This window comes from Elephantulus edwardii, unplaced genomic scaffold, assembly GCF_000299155.1.
Source record: "Elephantulus edwardii isolate Elephantulus edwardi_28Jun2011 unplaced genomic scaffold, EleEdw1.0 scaffold00482, whole genome shotgun sequence".
Taxonomy (NCBI): domain Eukaryota; kingdom Metazoa; phylum Chordata; class Mammalia; order Macroscelidea; family Macroscelididae; genus Elephantulus; species Elephantulus edwardii.
Window position 1 is genome coordinate 55,081 of NW_006400232.1, and position 16,555 is coordinate 71,635.

General features: G+C 37.6%; 1 protein-coding gene across 1 annotated transcript in view; it reads right to left on the minus strand.

Moving 5' to 3' along the window:
* Positions 1-8,137: 8,137 nt before the first annotated feature.
* LOC102848396 (ATP-binding cassette sub-family A member 13-like) overlaps positions 8,138-16,555 on the minus strand; it is a 619,024-nt gene continuing 610,606 nt past the window's right edge. The window contains exons 31-33 of the mRNA XM_006902979.1: positions 10,210-10,315; positions 8,769-8,906; positions 8,138-8,218 (exon numbers count right to left, since the gene is read on the minus strand). Coding sequence (XP_006903041.1) covers positions 8,138-8,218; positions 8,769-8,906; positions 10,210-10,315 — 325 coding nt within the window. The remainder of the gene's footprint in view (positions 8,219-8,768; positions 8,907-10,209; positions 10,316-16,555) is intronic.

Consider the following 16,555-nt stretch of genomic DNA (forward strand, 5'->3'; position numbering starts at 1 on the left):
CATCACTCTTGGCAACAGCAGCCAGGAAACTTAAAGACGCATATGGGAAAGTCTGCTGTTAGGGACCTCTCTAAAATACTAAAGAGCAATGGTGTCTCTCTAGAGACTAAGGAACGTCTGATACAGGTTATGGTCTTTGCAATCACTTGTTATGCATCAGAGAGTAGGACAATGATTATGGAGGACAGAGGGAGAATTCATGCCTTTGAGCTATGGTGCTGAAGAAGAGTACTGAGTGTATCACGGACTGCTAAGAAAACAAACAGGTTCATCCTCGAGAGGGTTAAAGTGGGCAGGTCCTTGGAGGCAATGATTCTGAGGCTTCGTCTGACATACTTTGGACATGTTGTAAGGAAGGACCTGTCCTTGGAGAGGGACATCATGCTTGGAAGGGTGGAGGGACAGAGCAGGAGAGGAAGGCCCTCTATGAGGTGGATTGATTCAGTGACTGGGGTAATCAAAATGGGTGTATTGGAGACAGTGAGATTGGCTCAGGATAGAGCTGAGTTTAGGGCGGTTGTACATCAGGTTGCTATGATTTGGGACTCAATGGCACATAACAACAACTAAACAACAATACCATAAATATGTAGTTAGGAGAGGCTACTGCAATGAGATCAAATCTTTCACAAATTATGAAGTAAGCACAGGATAGGACAGGGTTCTGACCTTTTGTTCATATGGTCACCGTGAGTTTGACAGTGCCTAATACTAACAACAATCTCTACACATGTGCTTAAAATTAGTATCCTCAATATTTGTTGAAAGAATGAATGTAGACAAATGAATTATATTCTTTTTAAATTCCTTACAGTTTTTAGTATAACTCATTTGAAATATTTTTTATGTATGAAAATAAATTGCTTGCTGAAACTTAGAAGGACCTGAAATGCTTGCTGAAGATGGTTGAGGACTGAAGCCTTTAGGATGGATTGCGACTCAATGTCAAGAAGACAAAGATTCTCACCACTGAACCAATTGGCAGCATCAGGATGGATGATGAAGAGACTGAGATTGTTAAACAACTTTAGTCTGCTTGTCTCCACGGTCAACACTCTTGGCACCAGTAGCCAGGAAATTAAAAAAAAGAAATATTGCTATGGGAAAGCCTGCTGTTAAGGACCTCTCCAAAGTACTGAAGGGCAATGGTGTCACTCTGGAGAGTAAGGTGCGTCTGATACAGGCTATGGTCTTTGCAATCACTTGTTATGCATCAGAGAGTTGGACAATTACTAGGAAGGATAGGAGAGTTGATGCCTTTGAGCTTTGGTGTTGGAGAAGAGCATTGAATGTATCATGGACTGCCAGAAAAAAAAGAAACAGATTCATCCTGGGGAGGGCTAAACCAGGCTGCTCCTTGGAGGCAAGGATTCTGGGCTTCGTCTGACATACTTTGTACATGTTGTAAGGAGGGACACTTCCTTGGAGAGGGACATCATGCTTGGGAGGGTGGAGGGACAGCACAAGAGGGGAAGACACTCTATGAGGAATTGATTCAGTGACTGGGGTACTCGGGATGGATGTGTCAGAAGCAGTGTGGTTGGCACAGGTTAGAGCAGGGTTTAGGGCTGTTGTACATGGAGTCACTATGAGTCACAAGGGATTCGACGGCACATAACAAAAACCACCACATTGAATATACCATGAACTGCTAGAGGAACAAATAGTTTTATCCTGGAGAAGTAAAAATCAGGTTGCTCCTTGGAGGCAAGGATTCTGAGCTTCATATGACATACTTTGGACATATTATAAGGAAGGACTGGTCCTTGGAGAAGGACACCCATTCTTAGAAAGGTAGAGAGACAGCACAGGAGAGAAAACCCTTGATGAGATGGATTGATTCAGTCCCAGGGGCAATTGGGGTAGATGTGTCAGACACAATAAGGTTGTCACAGGATAGAGCAGGGTTTAGGGCTCTTGTACATAGGGTCTCGATGAGTTGCAAGTGATGCAATGTCACATAACAACAAAGTATTAAAATATTGATAAGATAAATTAACAGTCAAAGGTAAAAAAAAATTAACTTTGTCTGAAAATGTCAATTGTCTACATCACTATTAGAGACTTGGTTAACAACCCAGCTGGTAACCAAAGGTGATAGGGTTTTTTCTACTTAGAAAGACTCTGGAAGAAAAGGAAGGTGATCTGCTTTCATATATTTTTTTTTAATTATCCTCTTATAGAAAGCCTTTAAAGCATAATTCTAGTCTAATACATATGGGGTTGTTATAATTCAGAGTCAATGTTATAACTGGCTTGGTTTGTAATTATATCTTCACTGGTGGGAGTGTAAAATATCTTCACTGGATGTAAAAACTGACAAAATTATGATAAAACTATTCATGTTGTACTGTTGTTGTTATGTGCCGTCCAGTCACTTGTGACTCATAGCGACACTATGTACAACAGCCCTAAATTCTGCTCTATCCTGTGCCAATGGAATTGCCTCTGACACACCCATCCTAACAGCAGATTTTCCCATCGCAATACTTTTTTAAATTTCCTTGCTACTGGTGCCAAGAGTGCTGACCGTGGAGCTGAGCATACTGAAGCTGTGAACAATCTCAATCTCTTCGTCATCCATCCTGATGCTGCCAATTGGTCCAGTGGTGAGAATCTTTTTCTTCTTGACACTGAGCCTCAGTCCATACTGAAAGCTTCAGTCCTTGACCCTCTGCAGCAACTGCATGAGCTCCTCCTCAGTTTCAGCAAGCAGGGTTGTGTCATCTGCATAACACAGATTGTTAATAGGTCTTCCACCAATCCTGATGCCACACTTCTCCTCATAGAGCCCAGCCTCTCGGATAATCTGCTCTGCATACAGGTTGCCAATTCCTTTTGATACAACAACTCAGTATATTCCTCCCGTCTTCTTTTAATACTTCCTGGATCATTTAATATTCTACCTAAAGCATCCTTGATTATAGGAACTCAGAGTTTGAATTTGTTCTTCAGTTCCTTGAGCTTAAGAAATGCTGAACGAGTTCGGCCCTTCTGATTTTCCGACTCCAGCTCCTTGCACATTTCATTGTAATATTTTGCTTTGTCACCCTGTTCTGCCTTTTGGAATCTTCTGGTCAGCTCTTTAGTATCTTGAATTCTTCCTTGTGCTTTGGCTTCTCTATGTTCCAGTGCAATCTTCAGAGTTTCTTCTGACATCCATTTTGGTCTTTTCTTCCTCTTATGTCTTTATAGTGACCATTTGTACTCTTCCTGGATGTTACATTTGTACTAATGAAGACGAAATTGTGTATATGTGTGTTTTGTATATTTAGGAAGAAATTTTTGATTGATAATGCTGAACTATTTGTTTTTATTAAATCAGTTTATTTATTTTTCATTTCAGTGAACATCTACAGAGATTTTGGAATTCCATTCATTCATTGTTGCACCCTTCTCCCCGTCCACCCCACTCCCCCCCTTCCTTGAAAAGCAAAAGAAAAACTCCCTCATTGGTACACAATCCCCCCCGCACTTCCCTCAACCACACCCCCAACCCCAAATATATCTGCAACCCTCATTCCGTACTCTTATGATAAACATAATGCCCTATAATATAATACTTTTAAACTATTCTCTCCCCCATAGACTTCAATGCCGTAATCATATTTCATCCAGTTTTTCTCAGTCTTACCCCCACCCCGTATCAGCCTCATTCTACAACAGTGGCACCTTATAGCATTTGTCCTTTTGTGACTGAGATACCTCACTCAGCATAATGTCCTCCAGGGTCACCCATTTTGAATAATATTGCGTGAGTTCCTTGTTTTTCAATGCAGCATAGTATTCCATTGTGCGAATATACCACAGCTTCTCTATCCATTCGTTTCTTGATGAGCATTTAGGTTGTTTCCAACTCCTTGCTATTGTAAACAAAGCCGCAATAAACATGGGTATGCATATATCTACTTGGATGTCATTTATGGTCTCTTTAGGGTATATTCCCAGTAGTGGACTTGCTGGGTCAAATGGCATCTCTATTTGCAGCTTTTTGAGAAAGTGCCACATCACTTTCCAGAGTGGTTGCACCATTTTACACTCCCACCAACAGTGAATAAGGTTTCCAGTCTCTCCACAACCTCGCCAGCATTTGTTGCTTGCTGTTCTGTTAAGTTTTGCTAGTCTTACTGGGGTGAGATGATATCTCATGGTTGTCTTGATTTGCATCTCTCTCAGAGCTAGGGATTTTGAACATTTCTTCATGTGCTTATTGGCCATCTGAATGTCTGAACTATTTTTAAAATTCACTAACCACTACACAAAGGTAACCATAAACCTCAACTTCTCTATCCTCTTCTTTGTTGTTGATGTTATTGTTGTTGAGTACCATCGAGTTGGAACCAACCCATAGCTGACCCTCCAGCAGGTTTTCAGAGGTATGGGAGGAGAATATTGCCTATCTTCCTCCTGAAGAGTGCAGGTGGATTGGAACTGCATGCCTTCAGGACTGCAGGGCAGCACCTTACCACTAGGCCTCTAGAGCTCACCCTGTTCTTACCACTTCTTAAAATAAACATGCTTGCTTTTTACAAACTTGATTTCACATAAAAAATTTTAATATGTTTTAATATCTTACTGGAACTGGAGTAGTCATTGATATCTCTGCCTTATTAAGTACTCCTCTACAATACTTTTAAAAGGAAGTATTTTGTTTCAAAAATCTCATTTATGTGGCCTTAAGCCCAAAGTTCTCAGCACAAACTTTTAATTCCAAAAGCTTGATATTGCTGCATGACTTATACATGCAATGACATTTTCAACATTAACATAAGATTTGACCTTTGCATCCAATCTTCTGGATGTTATGTTTTAGTATGCTGTAATTTTTTAAAATTATTATTGTTTGTTGTTTAAAGGAATATCTTATTGTATAAACTTAAGGAATACAGTAGTTCTAAGATTGAGTGGGTGGGGAGCCTAGAAGAGGACTGTAGCAGAGCGAAATAAATTATAATTTTAAACTTTCAAAATTTCAAACATCTAGAATAGTTAATTTTTCTCCTAATCTAAATTAAATCATATTCTTAAAGAGGCAAATAAATATGTAAGAAAATACATTGACAAAACCACAATTACATTAAAAATAGAAAATAAATTAAGCAAATTTTGTTTATTTACTACAGCATAGACATGTTTATATTTAACAAATTTGTATTTATTGATTTCACAAGAAATAATATATCTAGGTTAATTTTTAAATTCCTTGTGGTTTTTTCCATAAGTAATGTAATACATATGATTTAAACAAGATCTTTTACAACAAAATTGTCCATAATTACCTTATCTATTGCAGATTTAAGAACATTCTGACACAGATATTCAGAGAAAATAGATTTTAATAAAATCTCAGTAAAGAAATGTCACAAAAAGTGTATCCTTTGACATCTAACTAGAATTATTACTCACAACTATTTAATTTTTAAATAAAGTCAGTTTAGCCTTAGAAAAACATTAGAAGAAAAACATTGGAAAATATATCTAAACACAAAAATGACTGCAAACTCTGATCAATAATAAAACATTGGCTAAATGAGATGGACTGGCATGGGACATTTTGAGTCAGAGGATCATATGATCTACTATGCTGGAGACCAAAAGGTGAGAAAATGGAGTTGCTGTCATAGCCAAAAAAGTCATTTCTAGATCTGTCTTGAAATACTATGTTGTGAGTGACAGGATAATATACATACGTATACAAGGAAGTCCGGTGAATACCACCATCATTCAAATTTTTGTACCAATAACTAGAGCCAAAAAAGAGGAAATAGAAGATTTCTACCAACATTTACAGTCAGAGATTGATCGAACATGCAATTAAGTTGCATTAATAATAATGGGTGACTGGAATGCAAAAGCTGGGAATAGAGAAGGATCAGCAATTGGAAAACATGGACTTGGTGACAGAAATGAAGCAGGAGATAGAATGATAGAATTTTGCATAATCAAAGGCTTATTCATTGTAAATACAATTATAAGAAACACAAACCCAGGCTATATATATAGATATCACCTGATGGTATGCATAGGAATCAGATTGACTACATCTGTAGAAAGAATTGCTAGAGAAGCTCAATATCAAGCAGAGAAAACTAGGCCAGGTGCTGATTGTGGAACAGACCAGCAACTGCTCATATTCAAGTTCAAGCTGAAGCTGAGGAAAATTAAACCAGGTCTACAGGAACCAAAATTTGACCTTGGGTCTATCCCACCATTATTCTTACACATTAATTATAAGATTTAAGCTGTCGGTTTTATCCAGCCTTTGAGAGGTCTCACTTCAGCAGTTTTAAGACATAGAAATTTCCCAAATAACTGAAATAATATTCTCTTACTACATATAGGGCTTTATTTATATGTTATTAGACAATAAGTTGTTATTTTCTTATTTTGATGATTGTCAAGCTTCAATGTTCATTAGCACTTTCTGGAAGCCTTGTTTCAAAGCAGGTCGCTGGGTCTCCAACATCAGAAATTCTACTCTCTGGGTCTTGATAATTGCCCTTTCTTAAAATTTCCTAAGTGCTGCTGGTACTGATAATATGAGGATTATCACACTGAGAGCTATTCATTTAAAATAACAAACCAGAAGATATAATGAAAATTAAGAAAAAAATACAGGAACACTATAATTCTTTTTATGATTATTTAAATATTCTGGTAAATCTCAGCTATGATACAAAATATCTCATTAAAATTATTTCATTTTGCTAGAGGGCTATCTTAAAAGCTCTTTAAGTCTCATTAGAAAAAAAAATTTCTCATATGTAACAAAAACCATTTTCAAAATAAGCAGATTTTTGCCAGTATATGACTTCATTACTGGGAAATTTTTGTATTCCGACCATTGCTTTATCTTTTAACTTAAAAATATATGTAATTAATGTGAGTGTGTGTGTGTAAGCATATCTAGTGAGACTTGCTTTTGTAGTTATGTGCGACTCATAGCGACCCTATGGCACAACAGCCCTAAACCCTAAACCCTCTTCTGTGCCAATCTTATTGTCTCTGACACACCTACTCCCATTACCCCAGTGAAAGGATTACAAATTAGAATTAGAAAGTCCTAAATACAATTTCCTATAGTAGGTGTTCTTGTGGCCTAGTGGGTAAAAAGTTGTGCTGCTAAACTGATGGTGGCACCTCTCTCTGGTGGTTCAAATCCACTAGTTGTTCTGAGGGAGAAAAATGGACAGTGTCCTCCTGCACAAATTACAGCTTCTGAAAACTCACTTAAGGGATACTTATGAGTCCATGCTAACTTGAGGACAATGAGTAAATGAGAGAATGAATGGGTGAAACCAATAAGGAGGAAGTTCTGGTGGCATTGTTCATAGGAAGTTGCACTGAAAGAGAAGTCCCCAGGAAAGGAGAGGCTCTGCAAGGTTTAAACTCCTAGGAAGGAAGAAAAGAAGTTTTGCAGGAACTTTGTTATCTCTAAAATGAGGAAGACTTTCTGAGAATTGTTTCTTGCAAAAATGTTTCTTTTTTTCCCTAGGTCAGCGATGTTTTGACCTTATTAAAAAAATCCCTCATCTGATAAGCGGGAACTTGTCAAAACTCACACACTCCTACCCTGTTGAGATTGTAGAGCTAATCCTTATACTACTCTTCACCATTAGATCCCTGCAGGTGTGGTTTCCAGCTGCCTCAACTGCAGACAATTGGTTTGCAGTTCATCAGTGTCTTCAGCATCATTAACAGTTATGAAATTAACATGGGAGAGAGCTAGTCAGACTGAAACATTATGACAAGGTGGAGCCAGATGGAGATAGACAGATCCAGAGCCAGAGATTTTGCTTGCTGAATGTTTGAAGGAAAAGCTGACTTGAGATTTCTATGAATTAACTTGGACTTTCACTGTGTGATATATTTTGCCTTTTTTTCCACCCACTTCTGATCTGTTTCCCTAATGACCTCCACAAGTAAAAAGAGGTCTTGTAAAATCTGTGCAGTCATTTGCTACAAATTTCAGACCCCATAAGAGTAGAAATAAGTGCAGCAAAGGAGAGGGACAACATCTGACCTAATAGGGATCAGTTTTACATTGTGGATGCTATTTATGGGGACTGTTCCTCTTTGTGGAATTAATGGAAGTAACACTCAGTTGTCCCTCATTGCCCTTGCTCCTTTTAGATGTTTAGATAGTAAACTGCAGAGGACGGTAAGAGTCAGTAGATTGTGAAGTTTGTTGCTGCTCAGTTGCAAGATTAATAAATACCTGAAGGAAATAATGAAAATAGTTGTTAGTTCATAGGAATATGGAACATTTTGGCCTTAACTCTTATTTTCTCTTAAAGTACTGCTTAACTCTTCTGAAATCAACTATTCATACCACCCTGTCCTGAACTGCTATAAACATGGAAATCCATTCAGGACTCAATTCTAGAGATGATGCACATTTCTGAAAAGTAAAAAATTACCTGAGAATTCTCAATATTATGTACATGTTTCTGAAAGTTGTGATTTAATTTTATATTTCAGGTCATCTTAATAAACCAAGAACTTCCTCTTCCAAAGTTATCTTAAACTGAGCTACAGAGATATTTTGAGAGATGAGTAGAGAAGAGACATGATTTAACTCACTAAATGTAACCTTCAGTAGAATATATAAACAAATTATGTAATATTTACTACTCTTACCACATTTTTAAAAAATAAAGAATGAATAATTAAAAGAAATAGGCATAAAGTAATTTGACTAATTTCAAAAATTGACTAAATAAATCTAATGAGTAAAACAAAATGCAAAATTCAATGAGATACTCTACCTGTTCCAAAGTGGTTTGGTTAATGGAGTAGTGTTTGATATTCAAGAAGTTCTTATTGTTCTCTAGAACTTTGAACAAATCAGCTAAGCAACCCCATCGTTTTGGTACATGATATTCCAATAAATTAAAGTGTTGTCCCTTAAAAGAAATAAATATGTAATGTAGTGATTAGTAAATATTAAACAAAAGTAATAAAATTATATTTAATTGTCAAATAAATACAAGAGGTTTTTGTGTTGTGTTTTGTTTGCCCTGATCCTGATCACAGATTATACTATGCCTAGAAACAACTGATAAGCAGAAAATGAACATAGTATATTGAAAATTTTATGGAGAAAGACTGACGCTCATATGATGACTTGAATCTAGTTCTAAATGTCCTTAGCATTGGGTAAGACACCTTGAACTTCATTGACATATATGCAAAATGGGGATAGAAATATCTGTTTTATGTTTATTTAAAATTTTACAAGGAAGAATGATAATGTTTTGCAGAGGACCTCTTACATGGTAAGATTTTATCAAATGATTGTTGAAATAGATAAAAAATAGAAACTTTATCATTTGCAATCCCAAAGCACATAGTTCAAATCTAGCAGCTCCTTTGGATGGGTAATCTCCTCCCCTGTAAGTAACTGTCTCTGGGTCAGCTATGAGTCAGTTCTGATTCAGGGGTACTCAACAACAACAAAAACAAAAACAACCACTTGCTGCTATAACTTATAATACTCTACAATTACTCAACCATCCAAAGACTTGCATACTGTGATTCTCAAACTTTAATATGCACAGGTATCACCTGGTGGCATATTAAAAGGAAGATTCTGATTCAATAGTTTGGGGACTGAGGTTCAGAATATCCAACCATCTTATAAGTGATGTAGATTCTGCTGATTCAAGGACCACTCTTTGAGTCAAAATCTTGGGAAATTCTTACTCAAAGTTTAGAATAATTTCTTGGTTCAAATCCACCAGATGCTTTGCTGGAAAAGGAGGAACAATCTCCTCCTGTACCAGTCAAATCTGATTTGATGGTACACACACACACACACATGCATGCACACACAAATAATAAAAATTTTTTAAAAAAAGAATAATTTCTGTGAAATTATTTTGTGAAACTGCTACCAAAAAGCCTGGAGCAAAACATGTACCAAGACAACTTTTACAATCTCTTACACTCACTATACAGTAGAGATGTGCTACAGATATGATAGTCAATATCTAATGACAGTTTACTCTGCCAGTCCAACAAGTGGCCAAGCATGTATATCCCTTCAGATATGTCAAGCAACATCAGTAGTACAAGATGGTTTTGATAGGAAGACAAAGCCTATATAATGTATTAAGCCAAGAAAATATACAGCATTTATAACAGCAGAAAATTTAAACAGGCTAATCTATATATGAAGGAAGAAGCAAGGACAAATATTAGCTCTACCTTAAACTGGATTCCTGGGAAATGGAGCTTCAGGGAGTCAGAAATAGTGTGATGTTTATCTTCTCTTATACAAGGCCAAATCTTGACTGTATAACCATCACCATATCTAAGAGTTGAGTGAAATTAAAGTTTTGTTACAAATGTATTCATTCACTTAAGACGATTTCACCACAAGCTTAATCCATTTCATGTAGGGAGAAAAAGTTAAAAATGTGATATTCAGATATTCACTGTAACACACTTATGTAACTTGCTTTAATTTCCTTCAAAGTACTACAAGAATATATTTTAATTCTTGTTGTTGTTATGTTGTTATGTAACACTGTGCCAATCTTGCTGTCTCAAACACACTCATTCCTACCACTCCACTCACAGAATCAATCCATCTCATCGAGGGTCTTCCTCTCCTGCGCCGTCCCTCCACTCTCTCAAACATGATGTCCCTCTCCAAGAAACAGTCCCTCCTTGCAACATGCCCAAAGTATGTTAGACGAAGCTTCAGAATCCTTGACTCTAGGGAACATTCTAGCTTCACCCTCTCCAGGACAAACCTGTTTGTTCTCCTAGCAGTCCATGGTATATTCAACACTCTTCTCCAGCACCACAACTCAAAGGCATCAATTCTCTTTCTATCATCCCTATTCACTGTACAACTCTGCGATGCATAGCACGTAATTGCAAAGACTATAGCCTGGATTAGGCGCACCTTAGTCTCCAGCCTGATGTCATTGCACTTCAGTACTCTTGAGAGGTCTCTCACAGCTGACTTTCCCAATGCAATTTGTCTCCTGATTTCCTGGCTGCTGTTACCAAGAGTGTTAACTGTGGAGCCAAGTAAACGAAAACTGTTAACTATCTCAATCTCTTCACCATCCATACTGATGCTGCCAATTAGCCCAGTGGTGAGAATCTTTGTTTTCTTGATATTGAGCTTCAATCCATATTGAAGATTGCAGTCCTTGACCTTCTACAGCAAGCGTTTAAGGTCCTTCTCAGTTTCAGTGAGCAGGGTCGTGTCATCTGCATAAAGCAGGTTGTTGACGATTCTTCCACCAATCCTAATGCCACATTCCTCCTCTTACAGCCCAGCATCTCAGATGATCTGTTCTGCATACAGATTGAAAAGGTGTGGAGACAAAATACATCCATGATGGACCCCTTTCTTGATTTCGAACCATCCAATGTCTCCCTGCTCTGTTCTGATGACTGCCTCTTTGTCCAAGTACAGGTTTTGCATTAGCACGATCAAATGTTCTGGGATTCCCATTCTTTTCAGAGTCAGCCATAGCTTGTTGTGATCCACACAGTCAAAAGCCTTTGCATAATCAATGAAGCACAGATAGACATTCTTCTGGTATTCTCTGCTTTCTGCCAAAATCCATCTTACATTATCTGTAATATCCGTAGTACCACAACCTCTTCTAATTCCAGCCTGCACATCTGGCAGTTCTCTGTTGACATATTGTTCCAAACGTTTTTTTTGGATAATTTTCAGCAGAATCTTGCTTGCGTGTGATATCAATGATATTGTTCGATAATTTCCACACTCTTTTGGGTTGCCTTTCTTTAGAATGGGAACAAATATTATATATATATATAAATAGTATATATATATCTTCCAATTAGTTGGCCAGCTGGCTGTCCTCAAGTTTTCCTGGCACAACTTAGTGAGCACATCCAGGGCAGCATCTGTTTGTTGAAATAAATCAATTGGTATGCAGTCAACGCATGGAGCCTTGTTTTTTGCCAATTCTTTCATAGCAACTTGAACTTTTTCGTATTTTAATTAGCCACTCCAAAATTGAAGATCAATCAATAAAAGAGGATAAGCAAAAATCTAAACTACGAATGTTGTTGTTGATATGTGTCATTGAGTTGCCTGTGACTCATAGCAACCTTATGTAAAACAGCCCTAAACTCTGCTCTATCCTGTGCCATTCTGACTGTCTCTGACTACCTCCATTTCCCTAGTCACTGAATCAATCCATCTCATCAAGGCTTTCATCTTTTGCCCTGTCCCTCCACACTCTCAAGCATGATGTCCCTTTCTAAGGATTGATATATCCTTCCAACATGTCCAAACTATGTCAGACAAAACTTTAGAATCCTTGCCTGCAAGGATTATCCTGTTCTCATCCTCTCTAGGATGAACCTGTTTGTTCTCGTAGCAGTGTATGGTGTATTAAATACTCTTTTTTCAGCACCACACCTCAATTCTTTTATCATTGCTGTCATTGACCAGCTTTCTGATGCATAGGAAGTGATTGCAAAGACTATGGCCTGAATCAGGTGCATCTTAGTCTCCAGACTGACATCGTTGCTCTTCAGGGCTTTGAAGAGTTCTCTGACATCAGACTTTCCCAGTGTAATTTTTTTTTTAATTTCCTGGGTGCTGGTACCAAGAGTGTTGATTGAGGAGTCAAGCAAACTAAAACTATTAACAATCTCAGTCTCTTCACCATTCATCCTGATGCTGTCAATTGGTCCAGTGGGGAGAATCTTTGTTTTCTCGTTATCGAACCTCAATCCCTATTGAAGGCTATAGTGCTTGACCTTCTGCAGCAAGCACTTTGGTCCTCTTCAGTTTCAGCAAGCAGGGTTGCGTCATCTGCATAAAGCACATGTACTTCCACCAATCCTGATACCACACTTCTCCTCCTCGAGTTGCAATATTTAAGAATGCTTTGGGCAGAATATTAAATGATCCATGAAGCATTAAAAGATGATGGAAACAGTATGCAGAGTCATTGTAACATAAGGGATTGGCTGACATACAATAATTTCATGAAACAACCTATGAGCAAGAGCCTATGGTAACAAAGGAAGATGTTCAAGTTGCTCTGAAAGAATTGGCAAAAAAAGGCCCCAGGAATTGATAGTACATCAACTGGTATATTTCAACAAACAAGTGCTACCATGGATGTGCTCACCAAGTTGTGTCAAGAAGTCTGGAGGAAAACCACCTGGCCAACTAATTGGAAAAGATATATATTTGTTCCCAATCCAAAGAAAGGTGACCAGACAGAATGTGGAAATTATCAAACAATATCACTAATATCACATGCAAGCAATATTCTGCTGAAAATTGTCCAAAAATGACTGGAACAGTCCATCAACAGATTACTGCCAGAAGTATAGACTGGGTTTAGAAGGGGTCTTGGAATTAGGGCTATTGTAGCTATGTTAGATGAATCTCTTAGCTAAAAGAAGGGAGTACCAGAGGAATGTCTATATGTGTTTCATTGATTATGCAAAGGCATTTGACTGTGTGGATCATAACAAACTGTGGCTGACTCTGAGAGAATCAGAATCCAGAACATTTCTGTGCTTATACGAAACCTATACTTGGACCAGGAAACCTATATTTGGACCAGGAAACAGGCATCAGAACAGGGAAAGGAAACACTACATGGTTCAAAATTGGGAAGGGTGTATGCCAATGACTTGTCCTAGCTCCATACCTTTTCCAGCTACATACAGAACAGATTATCTGGGAGGCTGAGCTCTAAGAGAAAAAATTATGAATGAAAAATACTTATTTAATAGTTTATAAGCTAGACTTGCTGAGCAAGTTTATCTTTTTTTTTTATTTTTTAACTCCAGCTCTTTATTGTATTACTTTGCTTTGTCTTCCTGAATTGCCCTTTGAAATCTTCTGCTCAGCTCCTTAATTTCTTGATTGCTTTGCTTTCTTGGTGCTCTAGTGCAATATTCAGAGTCTCATCTGACATCCTTTTGGTCTTTTCTTTCTCCTCTGCTTTTGTAATGACCTTTTGCATTCTTCCTGGATGATATTCTTGATATCCTCCCACAGCTTATTTGGTCTTTGCTCATTAGTTTTCAAGGTCTGAAACCTGTTCCTGAGATGGTTTTGAAATTTGAGTGCAATAGATGTAAGGTCAAATTTCGGTTCCTGTGGATTTGATTTAATTTTCTTCAGTTTCAGCCTGAACTTGTGTATAAGTACTTGGTGGTCTGTTCCACAATCAGAACCTAGACCAATTTCCACACCTGATATTGAGCTTCTCCAGCAAGTCTTTCCACAGATGCAATCTATTTGATTTCTATGCATACCATCAGGTGAAATCCATGTGTGTAACCTGCATTTGCTTATATTACAAAAGGTATTTGCAATTAATAAATCATTGAATATGCAGAATTCATTCTATCTCCATCTTTATTTCCGTCACCAAGTCCATATTTTCTTACTACTGATCTTTGTTCTCTGTTTCCTTCTTTTACATGCCAGTCACCCATTAATGCTAATTCATCTTGGTTCCATATTTGGTCAATTTCTGCCTGAAAAAGTTGGTAGAAATCTTCTATTTCCTCCTATTTCACTCTAGTTGATTGTGCTTATGTGAAACTTATATTTGAAACAGGAGACAGTAGTCAGAACACAGCAAAGAGACACTGCATGGTTCAAAATCAGGAAGGGCATATGCCAGGGATGTATTCTGTCTCCATACCTTTTCAATCTATATGCAGAACAGATCATCTGGGAGGCTGGGCTCACTGAGGTGGAATGTGGCATCAGGATTGGAGGGCGATTCATGAAGATGAAACAACCTTGCTTGTTCAAACTGAGGAAGACCTGAAGGGCTTGCTGCAGAAGATCAAGGACTGCAGCCTTCAATATAGATTGAAGCTCAATATCAAGAAAACAAAGATTCTCCCCACTGGGAAAACTGGCAGCATCATGATGGATGGTGAAGAGATTGTGATTGTTAACAGCTTTAATTTTCTTGCCTCTACAGTCAACACTCTTGGTACCAGCAGCCAGAAAATCAAGAGATGAGTTGCATTGGGAAAGCTGGCTGTTTGGAACCTCTCCAGAGTACTGAAGAGCAACAACTCATTTTGGAAACTAAGGTGTGGCTCATCCAGGCTATAGTCTTCGCAATTGCTTACTATGCGTCAGAGAGCTTGACAATGCATAGGGATGATAGAAAGAAAATGGATGCCTTTAAGCTGTGGTGCTACAGAAAAGTATTTACTATTTAATGGACTGCTAGGAGAACAAACATGTTTGTCCTGGAGAGGGTGAAACTAGCCTTCTCCTTGGAGGCAAGGATTCTCAGGCTTTGTCTGACATTGGACATGTTGCAAGGAAGGATTGGTCCTTGAAGAGGAACATCATGCTTGTAAGGGTGGAGGGATGGAGAAGAGAGGGAGAATATCAATGAGATGAATTGATACAATGACAGGTAATGAGATTAAGTGTGTCAGATACAATAAAGTTGGCACAGGATAAAGCAGATTTCAGGGCTGTTGTTCATAGGGTCTCTATGAGTGGCAACCAACTTGAGAGCACTTAACAATAACAACAGCTAACTGGAAACTAGTAATGAAAATAAAATCCTCAATCATTGCTTAAAGATCTATAAGCATTAAAATGTAGGTAGGAGAGATGAAACAAATTGCATAAGTAATTTAGCAGACTCTTCTATGTGTGTCATATGTGGATCCCAACTATAATGGAACAATCTTATGATTGGGAAGGAAATTGATTTGAGAGATAATAATCCAAATGTTTTAGAGTTGTAGATTGTATTGCTGTACAAATTACTATACACGAGGTTAAACATTTATGATCAAAAGTAATTATCAGATATCAATATCCAAAGACTTATGGGTCTCCAGGAACACAGACATTTTCTACTGCTTCATTACACAGTGGTCCGTAGCATGATGTTTGCCTCATAATAGATTCCCAGTAAAGTGTCTCAATTCTATAGTACTGAATAAAGCACACATTTTTTTTTTTGTATCATGATGCTTCAGTGAACAAAGAAGAAAAAAATGCTGACATCCGTTTAAATGCCTATAAAGTGCTTAGCACAGCAATGAACAGGTGAATAAATGGCTCGCCTAAGTCTTAAGAGTCATGATCATTTACAAAGGAATGGTTGGGGGGAAATGCTACATTTAAGTTACTTCCCCAACAGAAGTAATCCTAAAGCTCAGTAATTTTTCATCTAAATCTTCCATGGAAGATGGAAAGCACAGGATAATGTGACATTATTTAAATAAATTACATTACTTTTGTTAACATATATAGAACTCCTAGTCCCAGTTATACTTCCAGTACCCTGCTTTGATTTCAAGTTGTCAGTTATCATTTCCCCTAAGGTCAATGTGTGATCCTAACAATATTATGTAATAATTTTGAGTGGGATAAAAGTTTTTGAGAATTTTTGATAATGTGGATATAATGTAAATGAAAGTACGCAGAAAAGAACCATCTAAACAACCTAAGTGCCCATCAACAAACGAATGGCTAGAGAAGCTGTGGTATATTCGCACAATGGAATACTATGCTGCATTAAAAAACAAGGAACTCATG